At 39.4% G+C, this 16,376-nt stretch overlaps 1 protein-coding gene and 1 long non-coding RNA gene across 2 annotated transcripts in view; one reads left to right on the forward strand and one right to left on the reverse strand.

The window, feature by feature from the left end:
* LOC123858345 (uncharacterized) overlaps positions 1-16,376 on the reverse strand; it is a 230,154-nt gene that overhangs the window by 139,985 nt on the left and 73,793 nt on the right. The gene's annotated exons all lie outside the window — the stretch shown is intronic.
* CUNH1orf87 (chromosome unknown C1orf87 homolog) overlaps positions 1-16,376 on the forward strand; it is an 80,880-nt gene that overhangs the window by 6,286 nt on the left and 58,218 nt on the right. The window contains 1 exon segment of the mRNA XM_064587490.1: positions 10,684-10,918. Within this exon segment, the coding sequence (XP_064443560.1) occupies positions 10,684-10,918 (235 nt within the window).

Here is a 16,376-nt window from a genome sequence, read left to right on the forward strand (position 1 = left end):
AACTCGGACTTGTGATTGATGTCTGAAGGGGATGGGACAGTCTTGTGGGACGGAGCCCTGAACCTGTGGGGTCTGTGCTAACTCTAGGTAGATAGCATCAGAACTGAATTGAATTGTAGGGATACCCAGCTAGTATTGAAGAACTGCTTGGTAGGGGGAAACACCCACACACAGTTGGTGACTGGCCGTATGTGGTAGTTGTAGAGAGTAGAGGATAAAATGGAGTGTTTTCCCCTTTCCATTTCTGTTTGTGCTCAGCATGAGCCGAGAGGATCCACAGAGAGGTATGCGGGAGGCCCAATGTATTCAGAACTGGATATGCCACCAGGGCAATAGTGTACCTCCTTCTGCATGCCACCTTTTAGGAGGGACCCTCGCACACTGAAAGTGTGGGCACTAAAGGTGTAGCATGATGGAAGGTCCAGGGTATGAACTGTGGCTTAGGGGAACATTTACAGAATCTGGGGATTGAGCTGTTAAATAAAAGAGGAATTGGGTCCATTTCAAGAAATGCCCATGAGTAGAGATGCTTCCAGTGAATAAAGGTGGCCTCTATAGTTCCTTCCAATGCCAAGAATCAGTGACCCAAAGCACTTCATTCCATAGTTACATTGCTGTTGGTATAGTATTGTTCAGTAAAGGGGAAGCTGGCTGCAAATTTTTATGGGAAAGGGTAGCAAATATTTGTTATAATGTGTGTTGATATTGATAGCCTAGTTTAAAAGTTTTGGTGTTTTCCCACCTGATTATCCTGGAGCCCATATTCTGTTATTTTTTGATCCCTCAAAGCCCTTCATATGAATACATTATTTTTTTTTCTTTCTTGAACTTTTTAAAAGCACTAATGTTAACAGTTTTAGAAATTAATGCATATATGGAATTCCATCAACATCCTTTCCACAAACATTGAGCACCTACTGAGTGTCAAGCCTTGGGAATACAGCAATATATCTAAACTTCTAATGATGGGAGACACATAGTAGACATATGAATAATGACTGTTCAAGTGAGCATAGTGCTGTGAGGAAAAATAGAGGAGGATTGTAAGGGTATGTTGAGTCACGAAGGGTGTTCTCAGAAGGCCTCTTTGAGCAAGTTATTAGTTAGCAGTGAGCTGGCTAGGATTGGTCCGACTTCAGCCTGGAGGGCATGACTCACTGGATTCCAACTTTCCATAAAACTAGCAGTTCTAGTTTCTTCTTCCTGATCCTGCATCCAAAGAAGAGGCTGCAACTTCCCACGGCCTCAAGTTCTCCAAATATTAGACATCTGACTTTCCCAGCAACCGCTGTATGCAGCACCTGCTATGAACAGCACCTAAATTGACCACCTGGAGCCCAAGCAGATTTTTTTGTACAAGGCTGCCTACGCTTACTTCATAAAAAGTGAGAGAACATGGTTTTCCAGGAACAGTACCCAGAGATCAGGGTACCCACGTAGCTGCCACTATCCTGCCCGGGAGGAGGTTCAGCCTTTCCCAAGTGACATTACAGGTGTTCACCATGATCCTGGTGCCTCCACTGATCTGCTCAGAGAGTAAACCACACAAATCCCTGAGGAAAGAACATTGTGGGCAGAGGGAACAGCGAATAGAAAGCCTCACGACATGTTTAGGGAGGAGCAAGGAAGCCAATGTTGGTGCAGCAGAGTGAACAAGGGGCGAGGGGACAGGAAATGAGGTCAGAGAGGCCAGCAGGGCTCAGATCCTGGGCTGTGTGGACCATGGTAGGAACTTAGGGTTTGTTCTATGTAGAATGGGAAGCCATTGGAAAATTGTGAGCACCAGAAGTCACAATCTAAAGGATGGTTCTGGCTGCTGTGTGGAGGATAAATTCGAAGAAACCTGAGTAAAAAGAAAGGGACCATTTAGGGAGTCATTATGGTAATCCAAGCAGGAGATTGTAGAAATGACCAATTATAGTCTCTATAGAAAACCTGGATATGGGGTGCCTGGGTGGCTCAGTTGGTTAAGCGACTGCCTTCGGCTCAGGTCATGATCCTGGAGTCCCAGGATGGAGTCCCACGTCAGGCTCCCTGCTCAGCAGGGAGTCTGCCTCTCTCTCTGACCCTCCCCCCTCTCATGCTCTCTATCTCATTCTCTCTCTCAAATAAATAAATAAAATCTTTAAAAAAAAGAAAAGAAAAAAGAAAACCTGGATAAAACTTCGTGATTTAAGAATTCAAGTACTCTACTTATTCCTTTTTGAAAAGAACTGATCATAATGCCTTATCTTTGTTTATTGCTTTTCTTGCTATATAATCTATATACCTTAATATCCAGGAACTCAATCTTTCTTTAAAACAGAGCAACATCAGAGCACACACTATTATATCCATTTTCACGAATTCAAAGTGATGGAGTATTATGTTAAAATCATACTTCTTTTATGCCTTTTTACTACAGGAAGCTGTTTTTTATTAATCTCCTACAAAGTGTTGCAAGACATAGGCGTAAAACCTTCAGTAAGACTATATGGCATTATGTGAATGAATGCCAAATCAGTGATATAAAAAAAAAATAGGTGTCCATCAATCCTAAATATTTGAAATATTAACTAAAAATATTTTTTAAAAATAGAATAAAAAGTAAACAAAAAACAATACACTATTTACAAGATTTATGACAGGAGAAAAATTAATCCTCTTATTGTATGAAGAGCTCCTGCAGATCAGTAGGAAAAGGATGAGCAGCCAGCCCAGTTTCACAAAGTGGCAGAAGATCTAGATGGGAAATTCACAGAAGAAGAAATAAAAATGAACATTAGAGGGGTGCCTGGGTGGCTCAGTCGTTAAGCGTCTGCCTTCGGCTCAGGTCATGATCCCAGGGTCCTGGGATCGAGCCCCACATCGGGCTTCCTGCTCTGCGGGAAGCCTGCTTCTCCCTCTCCCACTCCCCCTGCTTGTGTTCCCTCTCTCGCTGTGTCTCTCTCTGTCAAAAAATAAATAAAATCTTAAAAAAAAAAAAATGAACATTAGATATGTGTATGATGGGGGCAGGGGAGATTCAATGTGACTGGCACAAAAAAAATTTAAACAGCAAGGAGACATTATTTTTACCAATAAAATCAGAAATATTTTATAATGGAAATATCCAGGGTTGACAAGGATTTAGAAGAAAAGAGTACTCATACGCTATTGGCTTTTAAGTATACTTTTCAAAAGCCTTAAAAGTGCACGTACTTTGGGGCGCCTGGGTGGCTCAGTCGTTAAGCGTCTGCCTTCGGCTCTGGTCATGATCCCAGGGTCCTGGGATGGAGCCCCGCATCGGGCTCCCTGCTTGGCGGGAAGCCTGCTTCTCCCTCTCCCACTCCCCCCGCTTGTGTTCCCTCTCTCGCTGTCTCTCTCTGTCAAATAAATAAATAAAATCTTAAAAAAAAAAAAGTGCATGTACTTTGTGATGAGCACTGGGTGTTACATGTAAGTGATGAATCACTAAATTCTACTCCTGAAACCAATATTACGCTATATGTTAACTAACTAGAATTTAAATAAAAACTTTAAAAAAGTGTATGTACTTTGGCAGAAGATCTCTATCCATGAATCAGTTCTGTAGAAACAGTTATAGATGGATATATGGTTTGGTTTCAAAAATTTACATAATAATGTACAAGTCAGGTCCAGTAGGAAACAGATCACCTAATTCAGATGAGGTTGATTCAAGAAGGGTTTGTTTATAAGAGTAAGAGAAATGTAAGCTGTAGCAGGAACCACAGGCTTGCAGAGGCAAAGTTGTGACCAGCTTTCAGTTTGCAGAAATGGGAAGAGGAGAATGCTGCCGAGGAGGGAACACTGTAGCTCAGGCCACCTTGAGAAATGTAATGACCTTTGAGCAAGAAACACAAGGAGCTTAAGGCAATGTTGCAGGACAGAGCCATCTTCTGCCAGGGCTACCCATTGGCCAAAACCAGCCAGAATCAGAAGGCATGAGAGCAGATCCTGTGTCTCTGAGACTGCAATCCCTCAAGACCCCAAACAAATGCTTTTGCTTGCTTTCTAGCCTCTTCCTCTTGGCCAACACCTTCGTGGAATCATTTCTATCCTCCTTAAGCAGGTTTGGTTTGAAATTCCTCTATGATCTCCTTTTTTCATCCTCTATTTTTTCAGTTATCACACTACTTTTCATAAATTTGGAGACAAAACAATCCATTGAATGCCCAATACAACATTGACCAATAAGGTAGTAATGCATAGCTGAAAGACAAGTCAGATAGAAGAAAACATCTATGGTGTAAATATATATCTCATGCTGTAGAACTGCATGTAAGTGAAGAAAGAAGGACACAGAGAGTAGGTGTGTTGGGATATCATTTTCTAAAAGCTAAAAGTGCATCCTACCAAAGAGCAATTGTCAGTCAACCCTGACAAATGATAATTTTACATGAGTCACAAAGTAGAGTGCTGTCTCCTTTATAAACACCTCCCTCATCACCTGAGTACAGAAGGGAGGCTTTCTTTTGGGACCTCTGAACTTTATTGATAGGCAAAACTAAAGTTCAAAAGACCAAAGTTTTGTAGTACATAAGAACTGAGGAAAATTTATTTAAATAGGTAAAAAGAGATCATGTAATCTAACTGACCACCTCGTAATTTACGAGTAACAGTGAATACAAGTTCTGGAAGTCACTCACTTTAAAAAACAAAGCAGATTAATCAGTATCAAAATCTGCTCTGATTAAGCACAATTCTTCAGAATCATTTTCCTTGATTTTACAGAAAAAAAAAAAAAGCCCCAACACTGTCTCATCATGATGTCCTCACGTGGATTATACTCAGGAGTTTTGCAGCCTGCACTGCTTTTAAATCTTTGAGCCAGTCTTTATCAGCTTGAAATTTAATGTCCTGTGCACTGCATTCTAGCTTGTTTCACTTTTGAAAGTCTAAGCAAAGTGATTGTGCAACTGGCTCACCTTTCTCCCAATTATCTCAGTGCTTTAAGGCACAATTTCTGAGGAAGGACTTCTGTCCATATTGTGAGAGGATGTAGCACAAACAGTTCTCTCTCTCTACTACCCTCTGGATACATCCACATGGTCTATGGAAATGGGGAGTAATAATTATTGCCTGAGCAATAATTATAATAATAATCTGTGTGGCCTTTGAGCCACACAGATCAGACTATGAGTCTTAGATCTCTACTTGCAAGGAGGCCTTGAGTAATGTACTTAACCTCTCTGATCATCCATTTTTTCATCTGCATAACAGTGATAATAATATCTACTTTTCAGGGGCACCTGGGTGGCTCAGTCAGTTAAGCATCTGCCTTCGGCTCAGGTCTTGATTCCAGGTCTGGGATAGAGTCCCACACCAGGTTCCCTGCTCAGCAGGGAGTCTGCTTCTCCCTCTACCCCTCCCCCCGACTTATGCTTTCTCTCTCTCTCAATTAAATAAATAAAATCTTTAAAAAAAAGTAATATCTACTTTTCAGGATTATTAGGATACCATGAAAGAATTTATGAAAATTTCTATGTGGTATCTGACACATATGAGCATTTAGAATGTTAGCTCATATAATTCCATTGATGAAGAGATTATTCGGACATAGGTTTGAGAGTTAAAGTACTTTAAAAATCTTTCTGAAGACTAAATTTCTATGATAATACATGGTATGGCTCCCTGGCATTAAAAAAAAAAAAAAAAAAAGGAAGAAGAAGAAAACAAAACAAAAAAAAACCTCACACTTCATCACAATAACATTTGCTACATTAGCACAAACTTCACCATTTCAGCTTCCCCATGGAGTTTGGTGAGATTTTCAGCTGCACTCTCCTCCCCAATCCCATTTTATATTTTTATTTTGTTGTTGTCTTCTTAAAAAAGGAAAGTCTGGTTGTGTTGATTATCTGCTATTACTTCCAAATAAGAACATGCTTTCATTTACTGAAATTAGATCCCCATTCACTGGTTGGCACACTCAGGACTGTCTTTTCCAGAGGGTTGGAGGCCTGTTAGATGGCGCACAGTTGGAAATTGGTGGCACTGAGTCGCTGCCAAGGCTGGCAGACCTTTAAGATGGCATCTGGTGACCTTTTTGCTGAGCCCCCTGGGTCCTCCATTTGAGATTTGATGTTCTCGGCAGGGGTGTAATCCAAATCAAATGTGAGATCTGGTGAGTTGGAGTTACATGGGAGGTGGGCCGATGGGAGGTCTCTGCACTGCTTTGGGCAGAGGATGCTACCAGATGCCCTTGCAATGTTTCTTTCTAACCCTGAGACTCTGAGCTCTAGTAGAGGGTGGCACTGTAGGGCAGTTTGCAGGAAGAGCCCAGGGTGACGGGAGACAACTGAACAGTTTTCGCCTCATTTATTTATCATCCAGCAATACAGTAATCCTCTCTAATTGCTGTAGTTCCGGGATGACACTAAACTCTTCACAGCATCCCTAAGAGCAGCAGCTGAGGTCAGAAGTACATATGAAGAAGCTAGTTATGCCTTGCTTCCAAGATAGTGTTATGGCATTTTTTTTTCTTTCTTTTGAAATGGCAAACTTCTATTTTCAGTACTTCAGGTAGATAGTACACAAGTCTAGAAGAAAGAACTGTGAGTTTGTGAACGGCGTGACAACCAATGTGTGTTGACAAATTGTTTGTGCTAACAGGCACGTGCCATTTCTCAGCTGGGGAGTCATTTCATGATAATTTTAAAGTGCTATGTATGTTTAAAAAAAAAAAACAGCTTTTACTTTGAACAGATTTAACAGGTTATTTTTGGTTTTACATCTACTGTGACTGTTTTAACAGGCAGGCAGATACATTTCACGTTTCTCAAGCAATTCTGTCCTGAGACTGCCCACAAAAGGATTTTGAAGGTGATTAAAGCAAAGCTGATTGCTTCAGCCAGAGGAGTTAACTTTCTGCCCCAAATCCATTTTTGCCTTTAAATCTGCACTTCCTCCTCCTCTACTTTCTGCTTCTCATATAATATAAACTTCCATGGATTCTCTCCTGACCCTATTGGCAGTAAGTAGGCATCTCAGTGCAGTCAGGCCAACTTAGGTTTAAATTCTGGTTCCACTACTGAAAAGCCATGTACAACTGGACAAATCACATAAACTCTCTGAGTCTTAATTCCTTCATCCTAAAATGAAAATAATACAAGCACTTACCTATAGGGTTGATCTGAAGATTAACTAACTAGTGTATGTGAGTGGCTATAATGTGACTGTCGTGTAGTTAAATGCTCAATAATATTTTTGCAACCATTGCAAATCATAGTTATTTCTCTTTCTTATGAACTTCAAACAGCACTGATTCTTTGTTTTTTGTTTTTTGTTTTTTTAAGATTTTATTTATTTATTTGAGAGAGAGAGAATGAGAGAGAGAGCACATGAGAGAGGGGAGGGTCAGAGGGAGAAGCAGACTCCCTGCCGAGCAGGGAGCCCGATGCGGGACTCGATCCCGGGACTCCAGGATCATGACCTGAGCCGAAGGCAGTCGCTTAACCAACTGAGCCACCCAGGCGCCCAAACAGCACTGATTCTTTGTAATATTCACTTGACATTGATTTATACACTAGTTAGGTATGTTTCATATTTATGCAAATTTTATACCAATTTCTCTGAGCATGTTATAGGAATATATCTATCTATTTATCATATATAAACATATAAAAGCGCACATGTCAAATATATAGTCTCACTGAATTTTCACAAATGTGATACACCCTTGTGACAAACACCAAGATAAAAAACAAAAACAAAAAACCAGAATAGTGCAGATACCATGGAAGGCCCTAGCATTCCCTTCTGGGCTCTACACCTCCCCAAAAATGTAACCACTACGTAGAAGCTATCGATCTGACTTCTAGAAGCAAGTTTATACCACTTGTTAGCTTATTATTTGTATTGTTTTTGGACAGCCAAATGAAATTAAATTTCTTGAGGTCAGGGATCATATGTTCTATGTTTTCTCTCATTGCAAGAATTATTTGTTATATATACACTATTGTTCTCGCATTCCCATCTTGCTCTGTGATCATTCGACTGCACCTGTCTGGCAAATCCCAGCCCTGAATGAGTCCCTTTCTCCTCTGCATCTCCACGAGGACTCCTAGGCAATCCTAGAGAAGAGCATGCACCCTCTCACACTGAAGCCACAAAACTGTGGTCTCCAACCTTCATGGCTACTTGGTTGTACACAGCTGACCTTTCTACTTGTTCTGATCAGCTCTTTTCCACTCTTCATAGCAGTTATCTCAAGCCATCTGCCCTTAGATTTCCTTCCCTAGCACTTCCCCCTTGAGAGCCAACAGGTAAGTGTACCTTATATATCAAAGAGAAAAGTTAAGCTGCCACCAAATGTACAAATAAATTTGCCTATATCCTCACCTATCTCCCTACCAACCCTACCCTGAGGTTTCATTTTATTTCATTTCATTTCTTTTCTTTTCATTTCATTTCATTTCATTTCTATCTCGGTTCCCTCTATCTCACTTTGTCAGGGTTCATCATATTTCATCAATAATATCCTCTCTTTCCCTCTGGTTCAGTGGGTTCTTCACCTATGGTATTTAATATGTTAAAGTCCCCACAGTTCTTCAACATAACAATAATAAAGCCCTATCTGAAACCCATATTGCACTCCAGTCACCAATCCTTCGCTCTCTCTCTCCGCTCTTGCAGCCAAACTTCTTCACAGAGATTATACTTCTGGTATTCGGTTTTTTGGCCCCCACTTTCCCAAACCTGCTTCAGTCTGGCATCCACCTCCATTACCTCACAGAAGCTCCTTTGTCAAGATGCCTGTCGATGTTCTTATGGCTTAATCCAATGGACACTTTTCAGACCCCACCTTTCTCCAGGGCCCCTGACACTGTTGACATTGACCTCTCTCTGGAAACATCCTCTTCACTTTGCTTCCAAGACCCCATGCTCCTGGTGTCCCTTCTACCTTACTGAGAATTTCTTCTAAATCTCCTTTTAGGGCTCTTCTCTCTGTAAATGTAGGTGTTCCTCAGTGTTCTTTTTTAGGCCTTCTTTTTGGCCTGTGCTGCCATGACCAAGAGGATTACTATAAAAAGTATACACACATTCAAATCATTGACTATGGTTTGACTTTTTCAAATCAACAAGTATCAGAGTGACTGTTTTATGCTCAGATAATATGTCATGCTTCAAAATGAATCTTTTCTAGCACTAGGTGTTATATGCAAACAATGAATCATGGAACGCTACATCAAAAACTAATGATGTATTGTGTGGTGACTAACATAATAAAATAAAATTTAAATAAAATAAAATGGATCTTTTCCATTGTATCAGTACTAACAGCTAGAATTTATAGAATGCCTTCTACAGCTATATTGAAATTGATTTTTTCTGATTATAAAATAATACTTTCTCAGGTAAAAAATTTAGAATAATAATGTTATAAGATATTATGGTAATATTCTGAGCTCTACTACCCAGAGACACTTACTGTTAATTTCTGGCATATTTCTTTTTAGATATACTATGTACTCTCACACATAAATGCATATATTATGCACATAAGTTTTACATAGTAGAGATAATTACATTTTTCACTTATTTGTATAACTGGACATGTTCTTGTGTCATTAAAATCATTCCCAACTATTTTCATAGCTTTATAAATTCTATCATATGAACATAGAATGAAATACTCAACATATTCACCTATTACTAAATACTTAGAGTTTAAAATTTTTCTTCTGTATTTTTTCCCATAATACACAATCTTAAATATTGATTTAGTAGGTTAAACCATTGCAACTTCCTGACTCACTCTTCATATGTTTTTTCAGGTCACCCACTATATTAATTATGTCTATTTATATGGCCATTAGCATTTGACTTTCTTATTTCCAAAGAAGTTTCCTAAATTTAAAGTGATGTCTTATATAATTGTTTTGATTTGTGAGTCTTTAGTTATTAAACAAGGTTGAATCTTTTTAAAATTGTGTTTATTATTTGTATTTCTTTGAATCATTCCTATAGTTTCTTTTTTCCTTCTCTTTTCTCTATTTAATACTAAACTTAAATGGAGGCCTACTGGGAGAAAAAGAAACCACAGGATGAGGCACCTGAGGAGAGACACAGAGCAGGACTAGAGCTAGCAACCCCCCTTGACTGGAATTCTTCTTCTTCTATTTGCAAACACTTAAAATACCCATTAGATTTGTCAGTAAGATATGTGATAACCTGTAGGGTTCATTTTTGACACTGCTATTACTTATATTAAGGGTCTGAGAGCAGATGGATAGATTCCCTCTCTTTTTTTTTTTTTAAAGATTTTATTTATTTAATTGACAGAGAGAGACACACACAGCGAGAGAGGGAACACAAGCAGGGGGAGTGGGAGAGGGAGAAGCAGGCTTCCCACAGAGCAGGGAGCCCGATGCGGGGCTCGATCCCAGGACCCCGGGATCACGACCCGAGCCAAAGGCAGACACTTAACGACTGAGCCACCCAGGCGCCCCTGGATAGATTCTCTTTATGAATATGAGGAAGAGGGTAGGAGAAGTTCAACTCTGAGAAGATAATAACACAGTCTCTCTATGGTAAATGATTCATATACTTATATGTATAATCAATGTTTACTCCTTCATTCCACCATGCTGAGTTACCACTGTTCACACCACCAGACTAACACCTTCTGTTTCTTATGCCAGCCTAGTGTATGCAGAGTCTGCCCTGTGAGTAACAAAGTGCAAAACTGTTTCTTCACAGCAAGGAAAATGAGAACCTGAAGGCAGAAACTCAAACAGTACTCCAGAAATCCATGATTGGTGGTGCAAAGCAGATGAGCAGAGACTCCCCAGCTCCTACTAATCCTACTGATCATCAAATCAATCATGACCCAGATGATAAGGAAGAAAGCAAGCAACCAGAGAACAATCAGAAACCAGAGAACAACGAGAAATTCCTGACAGGAGCACTCAGTAGCAGATTTCTGGATGGCAAAGTGAGTAACAAATAGGCAAACTTTTCTTGGTAATTGACCAGGTAAATTCAGAATTAGGTTGGAAACAGATTCACACCACACACTCTTGTACTAATGGTGATTAATATATTTTGCATAAGATAGACTTGGAGTTCATTTTTTTTAATCTGAAACTAAATTTTTAGGTCATTTTGTATATTGCATCCTGGTTGACCACCAATTGAGTTGGCCAACCTACTCTATCAGCGGCTAACTCGGTGATACTCATACAGTGATCCAAGTAAATGTACATGAAAATTTGGATTGTGTTGGAGGGGGAAGGTCTGTCTGCTTTAACATTACAGGAAGAAATCATTTATTTTCAAAATCCAATGCAACCATGTCTACATATCAAAAAATTATCAGCCAAAATCTTGATAGAAATATACATCACTGTACTCTGTTAAAAATCAACCAAACAATCCACAACAAACTAACTTGATAATGATGAATCTATATCATTAGTAATTTGTAATTAAAAAGCAAGAATAGCAGCAATTGAAAACTGGATCCAAATCAAGACAAAACTAATGATTCATTGATAACAAAGCACCATTTCCAAAAATTGCTGAAATTGCAATTAGACAGATACATAGAGTAGGAGTTTTGCAATGCTGCCAAGCATTAAGTGACAGCCAAATATTTTAGTAGAATACTGAATTAGAGTCTGCAGTAAACTCTAACATAACTATTTTTAGTTTATAATTTTAATAGCCCTTATTAAATCACTCAGATACTAGCTAGTCTTTAGTCATCTGAGAAAATAAAAGCCTATGGATTTGTGGTCTTTTGCTCATAAGAACTCTGCAAAGCTTATAATTTAAAGTGGTTAATGGCCCCCCAATGGACCTGAGACCATACTCTGCAAGGTCTAGTTGAACGTGGGTCCAGAAATACAAGTGACTTGCCCAAAACGTCAGTGGCACAGCCTATACTGCAACTAGAACTTTTGAAATCCCTAGGTAATGCATTATTTTGACTTTTTTTTTTTTTAAGATTTTACTTATTTATTTGAGAGAGAGAGAGAGCATGAGCAGGGAGGGGGGTAGGGGGAGAGGGAGAAGCAGGATCCCTGTTGACACTGGGCTTCATCCCAGGGTCTTGGGATCATGACCTGAGCTGAAGGCAGATGCTTACCTGACTGAGCCACCCAGATGCCCCTCTTTTGACTGTCTTCTACGTAGTTCTTGAATTTAAGGCCTAGTTGGAGCAGAATATAGTGCATCTGAGGAGGTGAAATGATCCATTCTGAACTGCAGAAGACCTCTGAGTTTTTACATAATTTTGTCTCTAGCATTAATGTATTTGTTGTTACTCCCCAAGGATGACCTTGGTAATAGTATTATAGTAATAAGACACTTTATTATTGCCTGATTACTTTCAGGTAAATTTTATCATTTGCTCCTTGGAATTAACCCCTTGCGGTAGGTACCAGTGTTTTTTCTATCACTATGATATAGATGATAAAACTGAGGCTGAGAAAAGTTGACGTCACTCTTAAGTGTAGAGATAAGATGTTTATCCAGGGTTTCTTCTCCAGTCTTTTCTTCCTTTTTTAAAAAAAAGTCATCTTTTTAATTATAAAGTATTGCATACTCATGTACAATTTTGGCAGATGGAGAGTAGAAGTAAGAAGAAAAGAAAACTCAATGAGAGAAAAATAATAATATATTTCTTTCTCTCCTTTTCTCCATGCATAGATACAGAATGAGAATCATTATGTATATATTCTTTGTTATCCTGCTTGATTCATTTTATATTAAGAATTTTCACCCTGGCTTCAAAAAATGCATCCTAAGCATCATCTTGAATGGCTCTATGAGAATCAGACTCAGTACGAACACTTAAATAGCATTTACTATGTGCTGGGCACCATTCTAACTATTAGCTAACTTACTACTCCCAAGCACCCAAAGAAGTAGGAACTCTATTGTCTTCAGTTCATAGATGAAGGAACTAAAAAACAAGGTCAAGTGCCTTGCCCAGGTCAAAAGGTTGAGAAGTGGCAGAGCCATAATTAAAGCCCAAATCCTAAATCCTTAATCACCAACTGTATTCATTCCTTTGTAATGGATATAACATGGTTCAGTTAACTAATCCCTCACTGATGGGCATTGAAGTCATTTCTAGTTTTTCTCTTATAAATGGAAATTTGTTTCTTGACACTCCCTCTACCACATCAAGCTGTCCATTCCTGGTACAGATCCTGCATTTGCCATCATCGCGGGCAGAATATTTCTTGAGTAAACTGTTCTGGGACCTCCAAGATCTGGATTCTTTGCTAGCCCTGTAGTGCCAGAGGGAGATGATTTGCCCCTCCCCTCCCACAACTCAATGAGGCTTCTTGTGGGAGACTCAGCAGCCACCAAATACAGCAAGACCTCCTGGGAGGTGTGGGGCCTGATTAATTGGTTCTGTCTGCCGAGTGTGTGGTGCTGGCCTGCCAGATGGCAGCCACATTTGTCTGGTACGGAGACCCTCATTACCACCTTGACTAAGTGGTAAATGGAATTCTGCTGCAGTGAAAGAAGCAAACCAATCAGAACTCCTTCTAGATCCTTCTCCCTCACACATAGATGAAAATAAGCTTTCCTGCCTGGGATATAACAGGCAATCTGGACTGCCTGAATTTGCTCCAAAAGAAAAGTTGCTGATAAAGACTGAGCTAACGTGGGTGAGGAAAGGCAAGTGTGAAACTCTTTTCTAAATTACAGATCAAGTTTGAAGAGTATCATTAGTTAGTAGGAGGTAAGTAAAGCTGAAAATGCTATAAGAACCCATGGTTTCATGTATCCGAGAACAGCAAGATATTTTAGAAATCAACCAGTACAAACCTTCACTTCAGAAATGAAGAAGGGGAGGCCCAGAGAGCTTAAATGATTAGTTTGAGGTCTCACAAGTCAAGAGCCTGGCTCTTCTCAACAGTAGCCCTAGAATCTTTTTTCTCCAAATTCTGTTCCTTATGTGTCTTTGAAAATACAAGTATCATCTGTATTATTTCTCAGAAGCATCAGCTCTGCCTTCTCTCAGAAAATAAAAAAGAATGTGTGACTAGCTACAAACTCAGTAGCACGGTTTCAAAAATAAAGTTAGAGTGTGTCTTTTGCATCTGGCAGCATGAAAATGAAAGTGTTAGTGCTTTAATTTTAATAATTATCATAGTTGATTGGTAATGTGTTCTTTTCAAAGCACTTTTGTGTGTTTTATCTTGTTTGTTCTGTACAGTAGCCCAGTGAGGTAGGTAGAGACATATGATGTCATCCTCATTTTTAGGTAAATAGACGGACGTCAAGGACATTTCCACTTGGCTGTGCATTGGTAGATTCACCAGGTTCAAAACAGAACCTTTGATCTTGCTCTTTTTCTATGGTCTGTGGCTCACAGAACAGTCCCACAACTCTCCCAGTTACACCAGCAAGAAACCTGGGCATGCTTTCCTCCTCCCTTTCCCTGAGTCTAATATCACTCAGCCCTTTAAATTCCACCCCCTTTATCTCTCAAAAACACCTTCTTAGTTATGCTTTCTCTGCCATCATCCTAGTCAAACCACCATAGTACTTTGGCAAGATGATTTTAATTATCTTCAAACTGGCTGTCCTTTTCTATGCTTCCCTCTCTGTACTGGTCAGCTATTATAATAACACTACTGTGCAAGAAATCACCCTAGCACTCAGTGGCTTATAACAATAATCATTTATGCTCACATCTGCAAATATGAGCTAAGATAGCTTTTGCTTTTCTTTTAAATTAGACTTTTCTAGGCTTGGCTCCAGATGGTAGATTTGGTTCAGGTCTGCTCTGTGTTTTTCTTATTGTTCTGAATCCAGTGAGCCCCTCAAAGCAAGTTCTTCTTATGGTTATGGAAACATTTCAAGAGGACAGGCTCAACCACAAGTAGGTTTTTTAAGTCTTTGCTTGTGTCATATCCATGAAGATCCATCCCATTGGCCAAGGCAAGCCACATGGCAAAGCTCAATACCACTGGGGCAAGGATATATATTCTGCCTCTTTTAGGAGGAACTTCAAAAGTACTCAAGTGTGGCCACTACTTAAAACACATAAAACCACTGTTTAATCCCCTTTGCTCTAGTATAAAATGCAGACTCCTTGATTGCCATTCCAACTCACTTCTGTCCATTCTCTACTTCTCCTTCATGCCCACCTTTCCCTAAACAACCTCTATTTCCCCAGTAGAGTTCTGTTCCATTTTATCTTCTATGCTTTACCCATGCTATTCCTTTAGTATGAAAATTTCCCTTCATCTTCATTTAACTCCTAATTACACTAGGGGCTCAACTTAGATATCAACTCTACCAAGAAGCATCATTGTCTGATTGTCAAGATAAGTGCTTTTCATATGATACTCATAAATCAATCTGTAATCTGTACATTCCCCTATAGCAGTTGTTGTACTATTAAAATGGGTTGTTTCCTCTAATGTAACATTGTGTGTCAATTACACTCAAATAAAAAATTAATTAAAAAGCAATGGTGTGAAGTAGGTGCTAATATCTCCATTTTATAGGCGAGAAAACTGAGATACAGTGACATTAAGTAATTTGCCAAAGCTCATACAACCAGTCAAGTATTGGTGGGTCTAGGATGTGAACCTAAGTAGTCTGGATCCACAGCACCAATGTTTTTCAATCTCTTTTTCATTATTAGACCCCACTCCTTAGGAGAAAAATTAAAACTCTCCCTAAAGAGGAATTAAATACCAAGAAAAACTATTTTGTTGAGTAGAGTTGAGCACTAGAAACCACTATAATATTTTAGAAATATTTGCCCCAGGGTGCCTGGGTGGCTCAGTTGGTTAAGCGTCTGCCTTTGGCTCAGGTCATGATCCCAGGGTCCTGGGGTCAAGACCCGTATCTGGCTTCCTGATCAGTGGGAAGCCCGCTTCTCCCTCTCCCTCTGCTGTCCTCCCCCTACTTGTGCTCTCTCACTCTCTCTCTCTAATAAATACAAAATTTTTTTAAAAAATTAAAAAAAGAAACATTTGCCCCAAAGAACCGATTTTTGCCCCCTTAAAGGTAACATTTAGAAAAATGTGTGCATTGGGGTGCCTGGGTGGCTCAGTCAGTTAAGTGACAGATTCTTGGTTTCAACTCAGCTCATGATCTCAGAGTCCTGGGATCAAGCCCCTGCATCAGGCTCTGTGCTCAGCTGGGAAGTCTGCATGAGGATTCCTTCTCTCTCCCTCTCCCACTGCCCCTCCCCTGCTCACATTCTCTCCCTCAAATAAATAAATAAATCTTTTTAAAAAATGCATGCACTACACTATAATGCCTCTCATAAACACATAATTTATGGTAAAGTTTCTTGCAAATAAATCTTATAAATAAGTAAATACGTCTTTTAGAAATTAAAAAAAAAAAAAGGCTTCCTTGTCTCCTTCCACAAGTCTGTAAATCCCCTGAGAATAAGAATTTTCTTATTC

The sequence above is a fragment of the Mirounga angustirostris genome, unplaced genomic scaffold, assembly GCF_029215605.1.
Source record: "Mirounga angustirostris isolate CCGP_5_RB_7025 unplaced genomic scaffold, mMirAng1.0.hap1 SCAF_4, whole genome shotgun sequence".
In the NCBI taxonomy this organism is placed as follows: domain Eukaryota; kingdom Metazoa; phylum Chordata; class Mammalia; order Carnivora; family Phocidae; genus Mirounga; species Mirounga angustirostris.